This window comes from Sphaerodactylus townsendi, linkage group LG07 (genome assembly GCF_021028975.2).
Source record: "Sphaerodactylus townsendi isolate TG3544 linkage group LG07, MPM_Stown_v2.3, whole genome shotgun sequence".
NCBI classification, from domain to species: domain Eukaryota; kingdom Metazoa; phylum Chordata; class Lepidosauria; order Squamata; family Sphaerodactylidae; genus Sphaerodactylus; species Sphaerodactylus townsendi.
The window spans coordinates 54,323,597-54,341,270 of record NC_059431.1 but is presented as its reverse complement, the minus strand read 5'-3'; the positions used below and the strand labels follow the sequence as shown (position 1 = coordinate 54,341,270).

General features: G+C 41.7%; 1 protein-coding gene across 1 annotated transcript in view; it reads left to right on the top strand.

Annotated features, from left to right (window-relative positions):
- The window catches only part of TMEM232 (transmembrane protein 232), a 194,093-nt gene that overhangs the window by 59,448 nt on the left and 116,971 nt on the right, over positions 1 to 17,674 (top strand). The window contains exons 8-11 of the mRNA XM_048503411.1: positions 1,349 to 1,518; positions 10,956 to 11,134; positions 12,681 to 12,804; positions 13,819 to 14,038. Coding sequence (XP_048359368.1) covers positions 1,349 to 1,518; positions 10,956 to 11,134; positions 12,681 to 12,804; positions 13,819 to 14,038 — 693 coding nt within the window. The remainder of the gene's footprint in view (positions 1 to 1,348; positions 1,519 to 10,955; positions 11,135 to 12,680; positions 12,805 to 13,818; positions 14,039 to 17,674) is intronic.

Genomic DNA, 17,674 nt, shown 5'->3' with positions numbered 1-17,674 from the left:
CTAAACAAAGTTACTAACTTCTAAGTCTGTTGAGGTCAATGGACTTAAAAGGGCATGTAACTCTGTTTAGGACTGCACTGATAGTCTGGTTCTTCAGAGTCATGAATACCTTATATTAATTGCTACATGTACCACAATGGCCACAGGAGGGACTGAGAATGCTTATCAAAACCACCTCAGTTGCCATTCATTCACAATACCAGTTTTTCTATAAAATTAACTTAATGTCCTTCCAAATGTACTTCTGGATGTTTGATAATAATGTACCTTCTAGGCAGTGACTCAGCAGGCTGTTCCTGTGGTGGAAGGACTGCAGAACTATAGCAGTCTTGCTACTGTTATCAGTTGTCATGGCCGCAAATTCATACACAGAATGAAGAACACAGAACCATAAATTAAAAAGTGATTTTTCACTGAAATCTCTTTATTAAAAGGTTCATACACAGCAGTGGGTGCAGAAAATAGATCAGTATCTAAACAAAGAAACCCTATAATTTTCATTCTCATATAATGTAAAATCTTGAAATGCATACTGGAAATACTGCAGGGACCATATAGCATGATTCTCAAAGCAGTTCACTCATAGAAGTCCATTCATTTCAGTAACAGTAATTAGTTAGTATGTTCAGCTCCCAGTCCCTGCCCTTGCATGCGTATAAGTAGTCATGCAAGCACACAGTGTATCAGTTTGTAAAACTTGGCATGTTAACAGCATTAAATATTAAAATACAAAGATTCATTTCAAATTTATAATGAAAACATCTCATCAGGTATGTGTCATATTTTCAGATTTTACTAAATGTTGTCTTTCTCATACCAAAAAACCATACTTTTAAATTAAAAGTGACATCACAGTTTGAATGTTTTCACATTAACTGCAAATGCGCACATACATCCAGTTAGTTATTAAAAAAAAAGATCTCTGATTCATCCTTAGCTATCACCTTTCTAGACATTTACAGCTATAATTGCATTTAATTCGGAAAACAATTCCCATAGAATTTGGTGTGTGTCTTACATAAGATCTTATCACAGAGTCACATGTTTTTGGTTATACCACAAGGGGTCATACAATATTTACAAATCTGCTCTGGGAAACTTTAGCTAGCGCTTTCTCGGTCAAGTAAAAATAAGTACAGAGTCTTGTGGTACCTTAAAGTCAAGCAAATTTTTATCCTTGCATAAACTTTGTGGCCTGGTGTCACGTGGTAGGTCATCACTTGACAGTTGTATAAGGTTACAAAGACAAAAGTTAGAAACAGGAAGTAACAAAATCAAATGACACACACTAAATGAAAGGCAAACAGGGCAAAAAAAATGGTTGATTTTTTTTCTTTTGATGCCACAGCATTAGCAGCTTGTGAGATTGCTTACCAGCTATATCCAAACATCAGTTTCATGTTGAGTTTTATGCTGAAGGCTGGAGAAACTATCTGTGAAGCAGCAGTACTTTCTAATTCAACTTTACCATCTGATGCAAATTTGGAAGATGATCAAAAGGAAACATTTTTGAACACAGTAGGTAACACATACTTGGGTTATTTATTTATTTTATTTTATTTTATTGAACTTATAGGCCGCCTTATCCCCGGAGGGCTCAAGGCGGCTCACAACATGGCTGTTACATCAAACAGCAGGTCAACAGCATAAAATACTAAAATCATTAAAACCTAAGCAGCAGTTTACAGCGAGAAACTGTAAGTCAACAAACCCGATTTATAAAATAGTTTAAGACAGGCACCCCGTCAAGGCCAAAAAAGAAAAAAGGAGGGGAGGAGGTAGACCTGATGCATCAAGTAGCATTATCGTGATCAAATCAGCATGCTTTTAATGTTGTGAAAAATTATTAACAAGGATATGAACTGAACAGTTGTCCACAGTTTGGCAAGAGATGTATTTTATACAGATCAGAGTCTGACCCAGGACTCTCCAGATCATGATTCTTCTATCCAGATTTGGGTTGTCCCGTTAATACCATGCAGTGATGATAGAGTGGCACAATTTGTGTAGCTAGTAGTAATGGCAGCATTGCTTAAAACATTGATTTGCTACTCCAGCATCCATTTTTCAAAAGGCAAACTAGTGAGATCAACAAACAAGTATCTTCCTTAAGATCACAAAACTGAATGCAAGGTGGAGGTGGAACTGGATCAAATGCACCAGCCATGCCATCCATCCTTTGTGGCCCATTGACTTTAATGAATTTAGGTGTAGTTCTGCTTAGCATTGCATCGTAAACTGTCTTAATTATTTTTATTTTCAGAAAAATTTCTTTGCTACCAAGAGTTGTCTGCTGCTGGTGTGGTGAAGGAGCAGGCTGCTGGCATTATTCAGATCTGCTGGTCAAACAGCATGATGCTGGCTAACCCACTTCTCCCCACTGCTGCCTCTTGATAGATGCTGCAAAAAAAAGTGCTCCCCTTCCTGATTGTCCCCACCCACCCAATGGCAGAGGGCACTTCTTATCAGTAGAGGCGGGGCTACCAGGGGGCCGGGGGTGCGCCACGCACCAGGTGCACGGCTTTGGGTCATGTGGGGGGGCGCTGTGGGGGGTGTCACGGGGAGGGCGGAGCGAGGGGCTGTGGGAGGCGGGGGGCGAGAAAAAGCCAGCGTGTGCACCATGTGCACTCTGGCCCAGCTACGCCTCTGCTTATCAGTGAACCCTCTACAAGTCACAGCTCAAGTGGCAGAGTGGGGAATCAAATGGCAAGGAGAAGCAATGCCATTGTGTCAAGCAAGTGCTGAATTGCTTCTCCTTGCCATACCATTCCTTTCAGAAAGGAAACCAAATCCAAGGAGCAGCAGTGGCGTAGTGGTTAAGAACAGGTGTATAATCTGGAGGAGCCGGGTTTGATTCCCCGCTTTGCCACTTGAGCTGTGGAGGCTTATCTGGAAAATTCAGATTAGCCTGTGCACTCCAACACATGCTAGCTGGGTGACCTTGGGCTAGTCACAGCTCTAGGGAGCTCTCTCAGCCCCACCTACCTCACATGATGTTTGTTGTGGGGGGAGAAGGGAAAGAAGTTTCTAAGCCCCTTTGAGTCTCCTTGCAGGAGAGAAAGGGGGTATATAAATCCAACTTCTTCTTGTTGTTTCGTTTAAAAAGCAATGCTGCACACATTGCTTTTTCACACAGTACATACAGTAGTGTGGTGGCTTTTTGGATTTAAAAAGGAATTAAACAAATTCATAAAGAATAACTAGTTGTTGTGGACTTTCTGGGCTGTGTGGCTGTGGGATGGTAGATCTTGTTCCTAACATTATCCACAACAGACTTCCCTCTGTGATGCACCTCTGAAGATGCCAGCCACAGATGCCGGTGAAACAGATGCCGGTTAGGAACAAGATCTATCAGACCACGGCCACACAGCCTGGAAAGCCCACAACAACCAGTTGAGTCTGGCCGTGAAAGCCTCCGACAATATATAAAGAATAAGTTTACAACTGTGTAGTACCCATGATAGCTAAATGAAATCTCCAGCTTCAGGTATGGTATATCCCTATCAGGTGCTAAGGACCATCATCTGGGAAAAGTAATTACTTTTATGCTCTCCTTTCATGCCAGAGGTATGTGACTGGGTTGGATACCATCTCCCCAATTTAGTTCCCTTTCAGATAACATCCACAAATTCACCCCTCAGCCGTCCTCCCTACTTAAATGGGCTCTCAGCTTTCCTGGGGAGTGGGTGGGATCCAAATTTATCAATTTCTGACTGGTGAAAAAAATATGTTAAAATGTTTTTGTTGTGCCTTGGTTATTTTTCCCCTCAGCTTCCTGCAAATGAATGAACCCCCCTCCCCATTTTTTCTATCCTTGCTGCTTTGACCCATGTTATCATGAGCCAGCCCCTGGGTACTCACCAGGACATCAAGGACTTTGAGGTAGAATGTGAGGACACAATGCAGGCAGAGTTGGCTGCTCCTGGGGAAGACCACGTTTGTGTTTGCTGCCTGCTTTGCCCTGCGGAGTCAGACCCAGCCTGCTAGCAGCACACATGTGGCTTGATCTCAGTTGTTCCATCTCATTTTGGAAGCAGCTGCCCGCAAGAGCTCTTCCCTACAAGTCCTTTCTCACTTAGGCAGTCTGATCCTAATATCTCTGTTGCTCCACCAGGCAGGAGCTCCACTGCCTTCAATTAAGAGTGGGCTATTACAGTCCAATCAGCAGCCGTCCAGTAACACCCTGTGGGTCTGAGGCCTCTGTGCTTCGGCCTTCCAGTTCTCTGACATGCCTAACTGATAGGAGCAGGAATTGAGAAAACCCTGGAAACCAGAGGCATTCCTCCCATTGGGCAAAGTGGGCAGTTGCCCTGGGCGCAGCCCTGTGGGGGGCGCAGGTTTGTTTGTGGGATTTTTTGTATTTTCAGTGTTTTTCCATTTTTGGCCTGCAGAGGTTGCAGTTTTTAGGCTAGCACAGGGGTCGGGAACCTTTTCCCCTCAAAGAGCCATTTGGCTCACCACCAAATTTGGCTCACCACCAAAGAGCCATTTGGCTCACCCCCCCCACCCACTCGCTCGCCTCCCGTCCGCTCCCCCGTCGACTTGCTCGCTCGCTCGCCCTCCCTCCCCCGTCCACTCACCCCCCCGCGGGCTAGAGATGTGCCTGCCCTGCTTCCTGCAGGGCGGGCGAAGAGGGGCCCGGCTGCTCCGACCTGCCCGGCCGCTGGAGAAGCGCCCGCCCTCGCCAGCAACAGGGCGGGCAGCGAGCCAGCCAGTTTCAGCGGGGCGAAGCCTCGCCGGCCGCGGGCTAGAGATGTGCCCGCCCTGCTTCCTGCAGGGCGGGCGAAGAGGGGCCCGGCGGCTCCGTTCATGGAGCCGCAGAACAGCGGCGGAAGAGCCGCATGCAGCTCGCGAGCCGCGGGTTCCCAACCCCTGGGCTAGCAGCACCAAAAATTCAGGGATGTTTTGGGAGACTCTCCTGATGCTATCACCCAGGTTTGGTGAGGTTTGGTTCAGGGAGTCCGAAGTTATGGACTCCCAAAGGGGGTGCCCCATCCCCCATTGTTTCCAATGGGAGCTAATAGGAGATGAGCCTACACCTTTGAGGGTCCATAACTTTGGACACCATGAACCAAACTTCACTAAACATGGGAGGTATCATCAGGAGAATCTTTTACTGATTCCACCCAGGTTTTGTGAAGTTTAGTCCAGGGGGTCCAAAGCTATGGACTCCCAAAGGGGGTGCCCCATCATCCATTGTTTCCAATGGGAGCTAACAGAAGATGGGGTTACATCTTTGAGGGTCCATAACTTTGGACCCCCTGAACCAAACTTCACCAAACCTGGGTGGTATCATTAGGAGAGTCTCCTAAAAATACCCTGAAAGTTTGGTGCTGCTAGCTTAACAATTGCACCCCTGACAGCAGGCACCTCCCAAATTTCCCCAAGATTTTCCTTTTAAATCCCCCCCACCTTTGACATGGATTTAAAGGGAGAATCTGAGGTCACCAGTTTAAACATTGCAAGTGATGCTGTTTCAGGGTTGGGGAGAATCAACCCGTGTCAAAATATCATCACTTCCAATGTTGTTTTTAAACTGGGAAACCTCAGTGATTCTCCCTTTTAAGGTGGATTTAAAAAAGGAGAATCTTGGCGAAACCCTAGTTCTAAACACCACTGAAAAATCATGCTGTTTGGGGGGTGGATTCCAGCATCACTTGTTTAAAACTAGGGAGCCCAGAATTTCTCCTCTTTGAAACATTGAAAGTGATGCTGTTTCCCCCAATTGGGGGTACTGGATACAACACCATAAAATGTTTTCATAGCAGTAATAAAACATTTTGAAAGCATTTTGAAAATGTTTTCAAAATTTATTTCTGCTGTGTGGCATGGCTTATTGCTGTGCTCAGATTTGTGAGTTGGGGCATGTTCTATAATGTGATGGTGACTTTGAAACAACCTGGTGTAAAAACCATTGCTTGGTCACAGTGGGGGAGGGTGGCTGCCCATTGCGGGTGCCAAACTCCAGTTTGCGATTTCTGAAACTGCGCTGTTTGCGTATGCACGATGTTTCCACATGCGCAAACAGCATAGCAAATTGTGGAAATTGCGTAATATACGCAAATCTGAGACTGCCGGAGAAATCCGAGACGTTCTAATGGCCGGCGGCGACTGGCGAAAACTGAAATTGGCGATTTCCAAAGGCACCGATTTCCAAGGTTCCACTGTATTAAATCATGCCAGTTATATGCCTAAACATTGATCTCATGGGATTTTTACCGTTTTCCAAAAATGACAATTGTCAATTTGCCGTGCACATTGAATAAGAAATCACAACATAATGGCCTGCTAGGGTCAGAGCTCTTGCATAAGCACCATTGTTAAGAGTAAATGAAAGATATAAGTTGGATATTGGCCATGGGCAAGGAGGATTTCATTTTCTGCAAGGTGCAAAGGTTTCTTAGTAATCTCAAGGTTTGTATGGCACAGTTCCTATGCCTTTTGTTGTTCAAGTGCAAATCAATGAATGAGGCAACAAGTGGAGTGATCTTTGAAGAGGTTCCTGAATATGTTTTTTCCTCCAACGGTTTATTTCTTCAATATGCTGGGATGACCAGATTCTCCATAGTTGTTTGATGTACATTTAAATAATTATAAATGTAGAATGTAATTATGAATTTATATTGTAAATGTATAATATAACTGTAAATATATAATTTCATTTATAGAATTAAAAGTTGCAAAATTACATATGTGTAACTGTCTGTTTTGACTTCTAAAGAGCTATTATATTCCCTCGCGAGTAATCAATATTTCCTTCTCCTTTCTCTTGATTTAATTGCATATTTACTTCTAAGACCCCAAGGATGCACAAGAGCTGACCAACATATCTCTACTGCTGGCTGAACTGCAAAGAATTCTAATTACCCTGAATTATTTTCTAATGCTTTCTACGTAATACATTTTATATTGCGATTGTTAACTTTTCCAAATAGAAAAATGCTTGCCTAATTCATCAATCATTGTCTGAGGGAAGAGATGCCTATAGAACATGATACTAAACGTCTCCCTAATTTTTGTTAATTTGGTGGGTTCTAGCCATATATACCTGGCCAAGTGAGGGGAGAGGGGAGAGCTAGCTGGAGAAAATGATTATAGAGACTTTAGTCAGAGCCATTTAAGAGCCTGAATGAGAATGTTCTGGTATTTTCTTCTATAAGAGAAGGTTTTTCAGCAACCTGGCCCATTTGTAAAGGCCAGTCTGTTCTGGCTTCCGCCCTAATGACATGCCTGTGATAACAGTGGGGCTATTAAGAGAGCAGAGGATAAATGCTAATGGGCTAGCTAGTGCTATGCTGCCCTCTGTTTCTCAGGCCATGAGTTATATCCCTGCTGAGTGCTGAGTTAATGCATTCGGAGGGCTGTGGCAACTCTTGCATATTTGAGCGTCAGCCAGAAAGGAATGCTCAAGGGGTAGGATATGGACTGGAATGGATTTTGTTTTAAATTACCCAGGGCTCCTGTTAGAGAGCTTTCAGACTTCCTGGTTTGCTGGAGGGTGCTACAGGGATTGTACTCCTCAATTTAGAAAACCTTGAGGAATAATTTATTGTGCAGCTCAATTAAATATATTATGGAGACTAAGCTCCATTAATAGTAATTGAATCACCACCCTGATATTTTTAGCTGTCTCTTCTATAATCTTTCTGAAATCTTTTTCTGCTCTGTTACTTTTTATGGAGAGAGTCTGAGCTATGCCAAAGAATGGTGGGTATTGTAATAAGGAAAATAAAAATAGGCATGTATGGAGAGGCTGTAATGGTGTAGCTGAAATGTATAGGTGGTGGATATGATCTATAATTTACTAGCAGCACTGACAGGAGAACTGGAGACATTCAAGAGCTTCAGACACAGCTGTGTTTGAGAAGGCTTTCCTTTGTCTGCTAAACATCAGTGCACTACAGGACAGTGTATTTGATGACAGCTTTCTGATCCCAGTTCTTGGTGACGAAATCAGTTTCACATCACTGGATGTACAGGAAGCAAGTGTATCAAAGGCACTGTTTTCTGCAGCGTTGCAGAAGTGTCTTGTTAAGACAATAACAGTATTATTATTTTAAAAGGTTCTCTTGTTTTGGGGTCCCCATCTAAATCAAGAATTTACACGTTGACTTAAAACACATTCACTTAAGAATGTTGGCAGTATTTTCAGATCCAGCCTGTTCACTGATTGGATGTGGTAATAAAGTAGGGGGGAAAGTCTCTGGTCCAGCCGTTATTGTTCCTTAGCACTTTTGCCTTAGGACCATAAGAAGTATAAACCTCATATAACAATTCAGAGATACTAACCCCTCATAGCAGAATAGCTGCCAGTATAGGAGAGATGAGGGTGAGACCAAGTACTGGAAATATAGGTAGCAAAAATGAACTGAATATGGGGAAAGGAAGATGTCACACAATGCTGTGGGGTTGGGCTGGTTTGCCATCTACAAATGTCCTGTCCAGGGATCTCTCCTTCCACAAACATGCTTTTTCCACTGCTCAGGCCTGGAGCAGACGAATACTTTATTAAAAGTCTTTATTATTATTAAGACTGCCACCACTCTGGTTCTAGTGACTTGCTATTATAGCACCCTCTGTTTCCCCAGACAACTCTATCTTTAGTTCTTGTCTGCCTTGATGTATGGCCTAATTTGAACCCTGAAGAAACCAAGCTGAGTAAATAGGGCAGAATTAATAGAGGGCAAAACTCACTAAGAAAGAAGCTGTCAGGCCAGAATCCGTATATAACCCTGATCAGTTACGTTTATAAAGATTGGTAAGGAAAGAAAACCAAAGAATCAGGCTTTAGACAGAAGAATGTGTTTTTACTGTGCAGATTTAGATATTTCACACACAGGGTGCTCTCTAAGAAAGTCACACTCAACCAGACAAAGACCTTCATCTTTTATAGATACAAAGAATACATACCTCATAATTCATAATCAAACCCTTATCACATTACATACATACCCTGTATAATCATATTTCTCCCACATATGCTTTCTTCCTTAAAATCAAATTGGCTTGTCTGATCATTTCCTTATTACACAAAAGCTGGAATTTTCCTCTGCTTTTTGGCTTATTTGTGTCTCTCCCATAGGCAGGGCAATAAACTGAATTCTGTCTTTTCAATCCAGTGCCCAACATTCCTAAGGGTGGGTTAGAATTAGAAAGCTCCCTCTCACAGGGTGAAAGATTTCACATACATTTCAGAGATCATTTTAGAAGATTAAAAATGATTTTGACAATTATAATATGTGATTCTAGTAGAATACATGTTATATATATCTCCCATTATTGTTTCAGTGTTCATTAAAATATAGAAAAACACATTTTTAATTATCTGATCAGATTCATCTCTATTCTAACCTTTGATCTCTTCATTCCTGTGTTTATTCATGTAGGTCATCTTATATAGCTAATTATGCCAAACAAGTCTTTAAGATATGCTCTCTCTCATACACATCTCTAAACCTGTCCCACGATATTATAAATTCCTTAGTGATAAAATTTTCTCTGCTGTGAATCCTTTCTCTGCTCTTGAATCCTTGGTTTTAAAAATCCCTTATTCTTTAATATCAAACACAATTTTAGGCCTATTTTCCTGTTCCACAAAGCCCTTTGGAAAACAATAGTGTTTCTTGATGCAACAGCCTTATTTTAGTTCCTACTCTGTTGCACTACCTGGTCTTGGTAGGTCAGACTCACCTCACCATTGTTGAGGTATTGACTCCATCCAAAATAGCCTCATGGATGCTCAAGCTTCATAGGATGTCTCTATGTAGGGCCTTCTGGTAGGCCTTCTTTATACAATTGGTATCAGTTTTCCTCCATTTTTCCCACATCCAGTCATGCAGCTTGGAAGGTCCTTGGGAAATGTAGGCCTATTGCAAAATTTAGACAAATCCTCAGGCCTTTGTGAAAAGAGGCTTCCTTCAGGTGCACAGACAGCTACAGCCTTAGGTTTGAGTTCATGACAGAAGCATAATAGCAGTTCTTGCAAATACATAGTACTTCGTTTTCTTGCATGCTTACAATATTTGCATCTTTGCTACCTGTCTCATGCCAATAAATCACACCTCTAGCAGAAGTAGGGTTGCCAACCTCCAGTTGTAGCCTCAAGATCTCCCTGAGTTTACATCTAATATCCAGACTGTGGAGATCAGTTCCCTGGGAGAGAATGGGTGCTATGGTAATATATTTCTCTTCTTCAAACCATGACCCTCCCCAGGCTCCAGCTAGGGTTGCCAGGCTCTAGGTGTGGACTGGAGGTTTCTTGTTATTTCAACTGATCTCCAGGCCATAGAGATCAGTTCCCCTAGAGAAAATGACTTCTTTGAAGGGTGGACTGCATGGCCTTGCACCCTGTTGAGGTCCTTTCCCTTGCCTAAACCCTTCTCTTTCCAGGCTCCATCCCGCAAATCTCCAGGTATTTCCTAACTCACAGCTGGCAGCCCAAAATCTCCAGCAATTGTCATCCTGTCTTTGGCAACCATAAGCAGAAATTACGTGAACATGTGATGTTGGAAGCTACAGTCCATAGCCAGTGTTTAGATCTGGGGAAGGACTGGGAGGGGGAATATACCCCAAGCAATTGCTTGAGTTGGATTTTTTGAATTAGCAATGAAGAACACACACCATTCAAGAGCTGTTCCTCCGGGTCCCTTGCATTGTCAACAAAGATGCTCAGTTGTATCCTGGCATCCTGTGCACAATTACAAGGGATCCCAGGGCACCTCTCTCAGATAGCTGTGCAACTGCTTAACCTAGCAACATGTCTTTGGCCAAAGTTACTCTTCCATTGACTGTGTTCCCAGAACTATTTAACTGACAGAAGGAAGTTAAAAGTCTGAAAAGATAATGCTTATGAAATCCAATCTTTATGGTTGTAAATACTGAAAGAAACCCTGTGCAGAAAATTACCAATTTATTATTCACAAGGTCTTACTAATGGATTTAATTTTTCTTCCCAGTCACTCACCAAAACTGGCACACTGGTTGCATTAAATTCTGGATCAAAGCAATCCCAAATTAAGCCATTTCTTTGGCACAGCCTTCTTGTTTGGGTTTGTGTACATAACAGCTGCTCTGAGATAGATGAAGTGCTCAAGCATGTCCTATACTATAAGGAACAACTTCATCAGGAAGCCTGGTAAGGACAATCTTGTAACTTGATGCAATCTTTATGGAAATAACCATTGTACTTAAATGTTACATAACCTTTATGTCTAAATGTTAATCACCTTGAAGTTTCCTGTCAAGCAGGTTTATAATTTGTATGCCAGAAGGAGAAGCAATTTATGTATTTTGCATTGCTTCACTTTAACAATAAATTGTTTCTGGCTTTTTGGTTAGCATATGCATGCATTGTCCCCATTAGCCTTTATTACGTTATGTTTGGTATTGATAGGAACCTTATTTCACCATTTTAAGGTGCAGTAATTTCCACAGAATTAAACAACTGCAGTGAAGTGTACCATCCTTCAGGGACAGAAACTTGGCTTCAGTTTCTGGGTACTCCTTCTCTGGAAAGTATACTATAAATTAATATTGAATGCCTGCAGTTTATTGTGCTTTGAGAAACTTATTTTTAAACATCTTCTGCTAACAAGCCTCAGCCAGGCAACACCAGCTTTTTCTTGTGGATTAGATTTACTGCATTAGTATAGTACCCTTAATTTTGAGTTGTCTTACTATGAAAATACTTTTATATTAAACACAAAATACATATACATTTTCATAATAGCCGATATCAGAATTCTAGGGTTAAAATGTTTGTGTAAAAATGAGATGGAGCTCTTCTCAAGGTATTACAGATGTTCAGTTTGTCTAAGCCTATGAGAGAATAGAATAATGGGAAGGAGAGAAAAATGGCTTATCTGTATTATGTATGGGTTATCACTTCAATTTGAAATTGACTGGAAAAAGACTGAGGTCGAAATACAGAGCCCTCCCAAACATTTTTCATTGGCAAATAACTGATGGAGATTTCCCTAATTTTGCTCAAGGCTTTGACGTTCAGGAGGACATCATGTAATCCTTTTTACTGACCTCAATCTTCCTCCCCGCACCCGACCTTGCTGTAAATTGTCCCACTGAAGGGTGCACATAGGTTGCTTGTATCCACATTCCCCTCTCCCTGGGCTTATGGAAATTTGGGGATGCTGTTAGAAAAATAGATTTGGGGGAAAGACTTAACATTTTACACACATGCATGCACGCTCCCCCCCCCCCTCCAAGTTTGGTAAAGACTGGGTGAGGGGTTCCAATTTTATACGGCACCCAATTTCCTCCTTTTGGGAGCCCATAAAATTGGAACTGTTTAAGTGTGCTTAACTGGCAAATTGCCCATAAACATAAAATGTCAGTATGCTAGTAATCTGTGGCTGGGATGTCTGTGCCTCCGGCACGGTAACACTGTATAAGTACAGGCTGGGATAATCTCCATGTACATTTAAATGGTCTGGTCACCACATAGAATGGTTACATAAGCAAGTGCTTTTTGTAGCTCTGTTGTGCTTAAATTGGACTTACTTCTGGTCATTCTGTAAACACTAACGTAAAATAAATACAAAAAAGTTAGAACATTGGTTTCAGTAACTAATAACTTCTGACTACAAAATATTTTTTCTACTTGAAAAAAACACTGCTTATTTTATTTTAGACCAATATTTATTCCTCTATCTTGAAATATCTAGGCTGGAATCAGTATTGGGCTTGATGGTCCTTGGAGAGGCTGCCAAATTAAACATGCCCTGCTTGAAAGTTTTAATGGACCTAGTGAGAGATTTTATTTCAGGCTCTATGCGTCTTCAGAAGCAGGTAAGCACCAACCTAATTTAGATGTAGGAGGGAAATGTGTTTGTAGAAAACACTAAATTGGATAGAAGCAAAGCATTTATTTTCTTTACTGCTTGTCCTTGAATTTTATCTTTGTCTCAGTATTCCAAGTAGGAAAGCAGAATAAACAGACCAGTTCTTTCAACTTGAAATGTAATTCTCTTGTAGTTTAAAACATCTTGAGTTGCTGATGGGTAGAATTCTCTCCCCCCTCCCCACCCAATTGTTGTGAGATGGGCAGCCCAATCCAAATGATGGCACCAATTGTGCTGTGGAAGCAGCGGAGGGCCATACCAACATGTTTGCCTCCTCTGCTGGTGTAAAGGGCACCCACGCTGATGGACGGTGCAAAAATGCTGGCATCCTGTCATCCCACAGCACAGCTCCATGGCAGGCAAACCTGGAAGTCCAGGTTGTTGCACAGCTACCCTGGTGTCTAGCGGTGATGGCAGGCTGGGGCTTTCCCAGGGATAGAGCCAGCGTTAGTTGGCCTCCACCAGTGTTGCAGCCCAGGAACGCTGGTTCCTGACCCTGGTGACATAGCCTGATTGTCCTATGGGGTGATTTGGGAGGCTGGAGGGATTTAAACTTTTCCCTCCTTTCCATGCTGCTTGAAGCCCCTGTTAAGGCAGTGTACAGCTGCCTTCATGGTGCCATCCCTGGCCACCCCTGCAGTCTATCTGGATTGCACCGTTAGGCTGCAATTCTAAGAAGGCATTCCTGAGTGCAAGCCCCATTGAATAAAATGGAATTTAGAAGTAATTGCAGGATTGTCCCCTAAGTAACAATTTATAAGTGTTCATGCTTACTTGGAAGTAAGCCTATGTGAACACTGAAAGTTAATTTTAAGTAAACATACATAGTCTCTAGCTGTACAGGTATATTGTAAATATATATATCAATCGGTTTTTACTTTATGACATATAATACTTTTAGAATTATAACAATGTCACTAATGATCCATATTTAATTGAAAATCTATATTTTCTACCATAGGCAAAGAGTAACATGATAAAACTCTCATGCTGGCAGTGGCAAGTGGGATACATATACACCAATATACTCAGAGAAATCTGTTTACGTGGAATTAGTGCAGATTTGCAAAAAACTGCTTTTCTTGGATTCTGTGATTGTTCAGAGCAATATAAAGATGGCAAGGAGTTAGCAAGTGCAGGTTTTCTCAATCTTTTGAACTACTACCCATCAGCTGATGACAGTAAGTATCAAATTAGCAAATTAACTTCTATATGTATGGATATGGGGAAGCATCCCTTCAAAATTACATATTGAGGAAGCCACCTATTGATTAAAACAGAATTTCCAGAAGTTTTATATATTTCTATTTGCATACTGATGCACTTTTAAAAAAACTCAAGTTCTCCAGATTATGGTCAGTGAATGTTTGTGCAGTTCAGGCTGCAGTCCTATACATGCTTAAATAGTGAGAAGGTCCAACAGAATTTGGAACTAAATAGAGCATGGTTTTGAGTAAACATGCTCATAGGGCGATTTCGCACTCAGCGTGTGAACTCAAGTTCGACTTATGTTCAATCCAAGTGCTCCCCACATCCGGTGAATCCGACATGTGTTCGTCCTGCTCTGCTCCGTTCTGCCATTAAATTTTCGACTCCACCTCCGAGGTGGGGTAAACTTGTGAAGCTAGGTTGAATTTAAGCGAAGCTGACGGGAGTGGGGAATCTTCGTCAGGTCAATTTGCCTGTTCAGCCAATCACAGACGAATGTTTTGGGCATGCGCAGAACGGAAGACTCGCGCCGGCAAAAAGTGCACCTTTCCCCCCTGCTTCCGTATAACACTGACGACCATGCACAGCAACATTTTTCCTTCACAGCACCATTTCGCCCAATCAATCGCACCTCATCCCTCCCTCCTTTCAGGTGGCATGTTATAAACGTTTGTCATTTTGGAGGAGAAGTTGCCATTTTGATCTGACTGCTGACAGCTGAGCACAGTTGAGTCATGGCCAGCAGTTGCTCCACCTCAGGATCCATAACAGACAGTTCTGACAAGAGGATCAAAAGATGCGTTTCCCGCACGAAATGGAAATGAAAGCTACGAGCGTAATGGCATCTATAAATTAGCCTTCTTACGCATGCGTCAGCGCTCTGTCCCAACTATAAGCATTAAAAAAAATTGGAAACTGGACGCACGTTTGCATTCCTGTCCGAACGCAGCAGCCAATCAGGCACAACGAGTGAATGACGCGCCGAGGTGATCCCGCCCTCTGAACTTGGCTCCGGCAGGTCAACCTCGGCTGCTGTGGGAAGTTACGAGGGGATTGACATAGGTTGACTCTTTCAGCCTGATCAATTCTCAAGTGTGAAATTGCCCATAATGAAGCTGCATGAATGGAACAGTAACCAGATCTCAGTTACACCATAAATTTTTATACTTGATCCCTTATTTCGGGATGTAGATAGCTGACTGAAAATAGAAATGATATGAGTAATGCTTTGGATACATTTGCATGCTATGACAAATTCTTCAAGATTGTACAGCACCTTCATGATGATGGGAGGTACAATAGATTAATAGAAAAATCAGGAGGACAATTCCATTCCTGTTTGTATAAGTGAAATTACTGGTTCTACTGCTTTTAATTTGTCTTATTAAAACACATACAATGCCATATTATATATAAATAATGCAAAAGACCAACCACATCTTAAATTCCTTCTCTTTGCATGAGGTGATATTAGAATAAGTACCCCATCTTAAATTCCTTCTCTTTGCATGAGGTGATATTAGAATAAGAATTGAACACAATTCTCTCTAAATATAACATCTTTTCCCATTATAATCAACTAATGAAAAACATGATTAGAAATAAAAGTTTATTTATTTAGGGGCTTTATATGCCCCTAAACCTTCTTGAGGTTCTTCTTCTTTTTCTTCTTGAGGTTGCTTACAAGTGAAAACAACATGACGCATTAATAAAAACATAAATTATCAGTATTAAGATGATAATGCAATCCATGGATTATTTCTTATTAATACCAAGCCATGAAAGCAAGCTATTTAAACAAGTCACAGACCTAAAACAGTTTTTTAAAAATCCATTGAGCACCCACCACTTATTAATTTCAAAATATGTACATTCCAAAATATTTTCTTTAATCCTGTCTGGTGGATCGAATTCCAAAATTTTATAGAAGGTAGTCACTTCTGAGTAAACTTATCTTATGTCCTCTCTCACATGTTTTTATACATTGTTTGTCTATCCATAACTATGACAGACAATTATTTGTATAGCTGTTCTATTTTTGTATAGCTGTTTTATCTGAAATTGCTTGGTGTACTCAAACTTGTGCTAAAGCCATGTGTGCTGCTATTCAGGTTTCATTCCTTTTGTGACCCTATTTGTTGGGAGATGTGAATAGAAGTTGCAGTGGTGAATGATACTGTTACTGAAAATGGTGGGAGGTCTCTTGTAGAATGGGGAATTAGCAGGAGAACTCTTAGCTAGAGGTCAGGCAATGTAAGACCTTGATTGCCTATGTATGCCCTTTACAAGAAATTTGCAGGAAAGTGAATAAAGTTAAACAATTTTATTTAGGGATAATGGGGGTACACAAGCACACAATAAAATCAAAGCAGCAGAACACACACACATAGTCCTAGGATATAAGCAGTTGTGAGGGGATAGGTCTGGAATAGATGAGGAAATTTGGGGGAAGCAAGGGCTGTAGTCATCTGATCTTGGAGTGGAATGGTCCAGTGAACAGAACTAAGTGACCCGTGCTTAGTTCTGGAAGAATAATGTGTTGTGCATCAGTATCACAAACAGGTGTCAAGAGATATTGAACACTTGCTACTGGGAGAAGGAGCTTCTTGTAGGGAAAAATGGACCCTCAGGGTTAAGCAGAGTGATCCTTAATCCCCCAGAACAAAGACTGGGGAAAGACAGGAGGCAGCCATCAACCTTAATGGTTGAGTAATTGATCTAATGGGTTGTGATATCTGCCTGATGTTCCAGGCTTAGCAGTGTCTCCAAGGAGGCAGTTGGGCGATGAAATTACAGCTGTAAAGCAATGAAAATGTAAATGAGATGGTCGTTAAAGGTATTAGAGGAAGAAGCATTGGTCAGTACAACATTGGACAGGCAAGCACATTCATACATCCCCTGTTTTCACTGGGATGTATGGTCCAGGGCTGGAGATGGGAACTCTCCCAGGCGAGGTCTTTGTGTTCACATAATATTGTCAGGAAGGGTGTGAGAGAAGCATCATGTAAGCTGATTTGGAGGGAGACAAATCCAACATAGTTCTTTTTCCTTATGGTTCATTGAACAAATGCAAGGAATGGGCTCTCTGTTTTGGCACTGCACTGCTAGGCACTCCAAGGTTAGCTGAGGTGGGTAGAGATGCCACTGTTACGGCCTTAACAAGGGAAGGGGATTTAGGAAAGGGATTCTCCACCAGCTGCTAAGAGTGTAACAGCAGACATTTAGAATTTTAAGTAGCACAGGGGAATAAAAGCTAAAACTCACGTTGGCTGCGAAAGATTGGCCGAGAGGATCTTTGGGACTATGTCTACGAGGAAGGAATTCTGGCAAAGAATATTCCACAAAGGAGCACAAGAGTCCAAATTGAGTTTAAACGTTTTATATGAATTTGGTTCAAAAATACATACACACAGTAAGGCACAAGAGCACATACATTCAAGTTCCTAATGAAGTATAAGCAGAGTTTGAGAAAGATAGATTTGGAAGATAGAGAGGGGAATGGGGTTTTTTGCAGGGTAATACGTTACCAAGAAGAAGAAGAAGAAGAAGAGAGAGAGAAGGGGAGGGAGGGAGGAGGGAGGAGGAGGGAGGGAGGGAGGAGGAGAGAA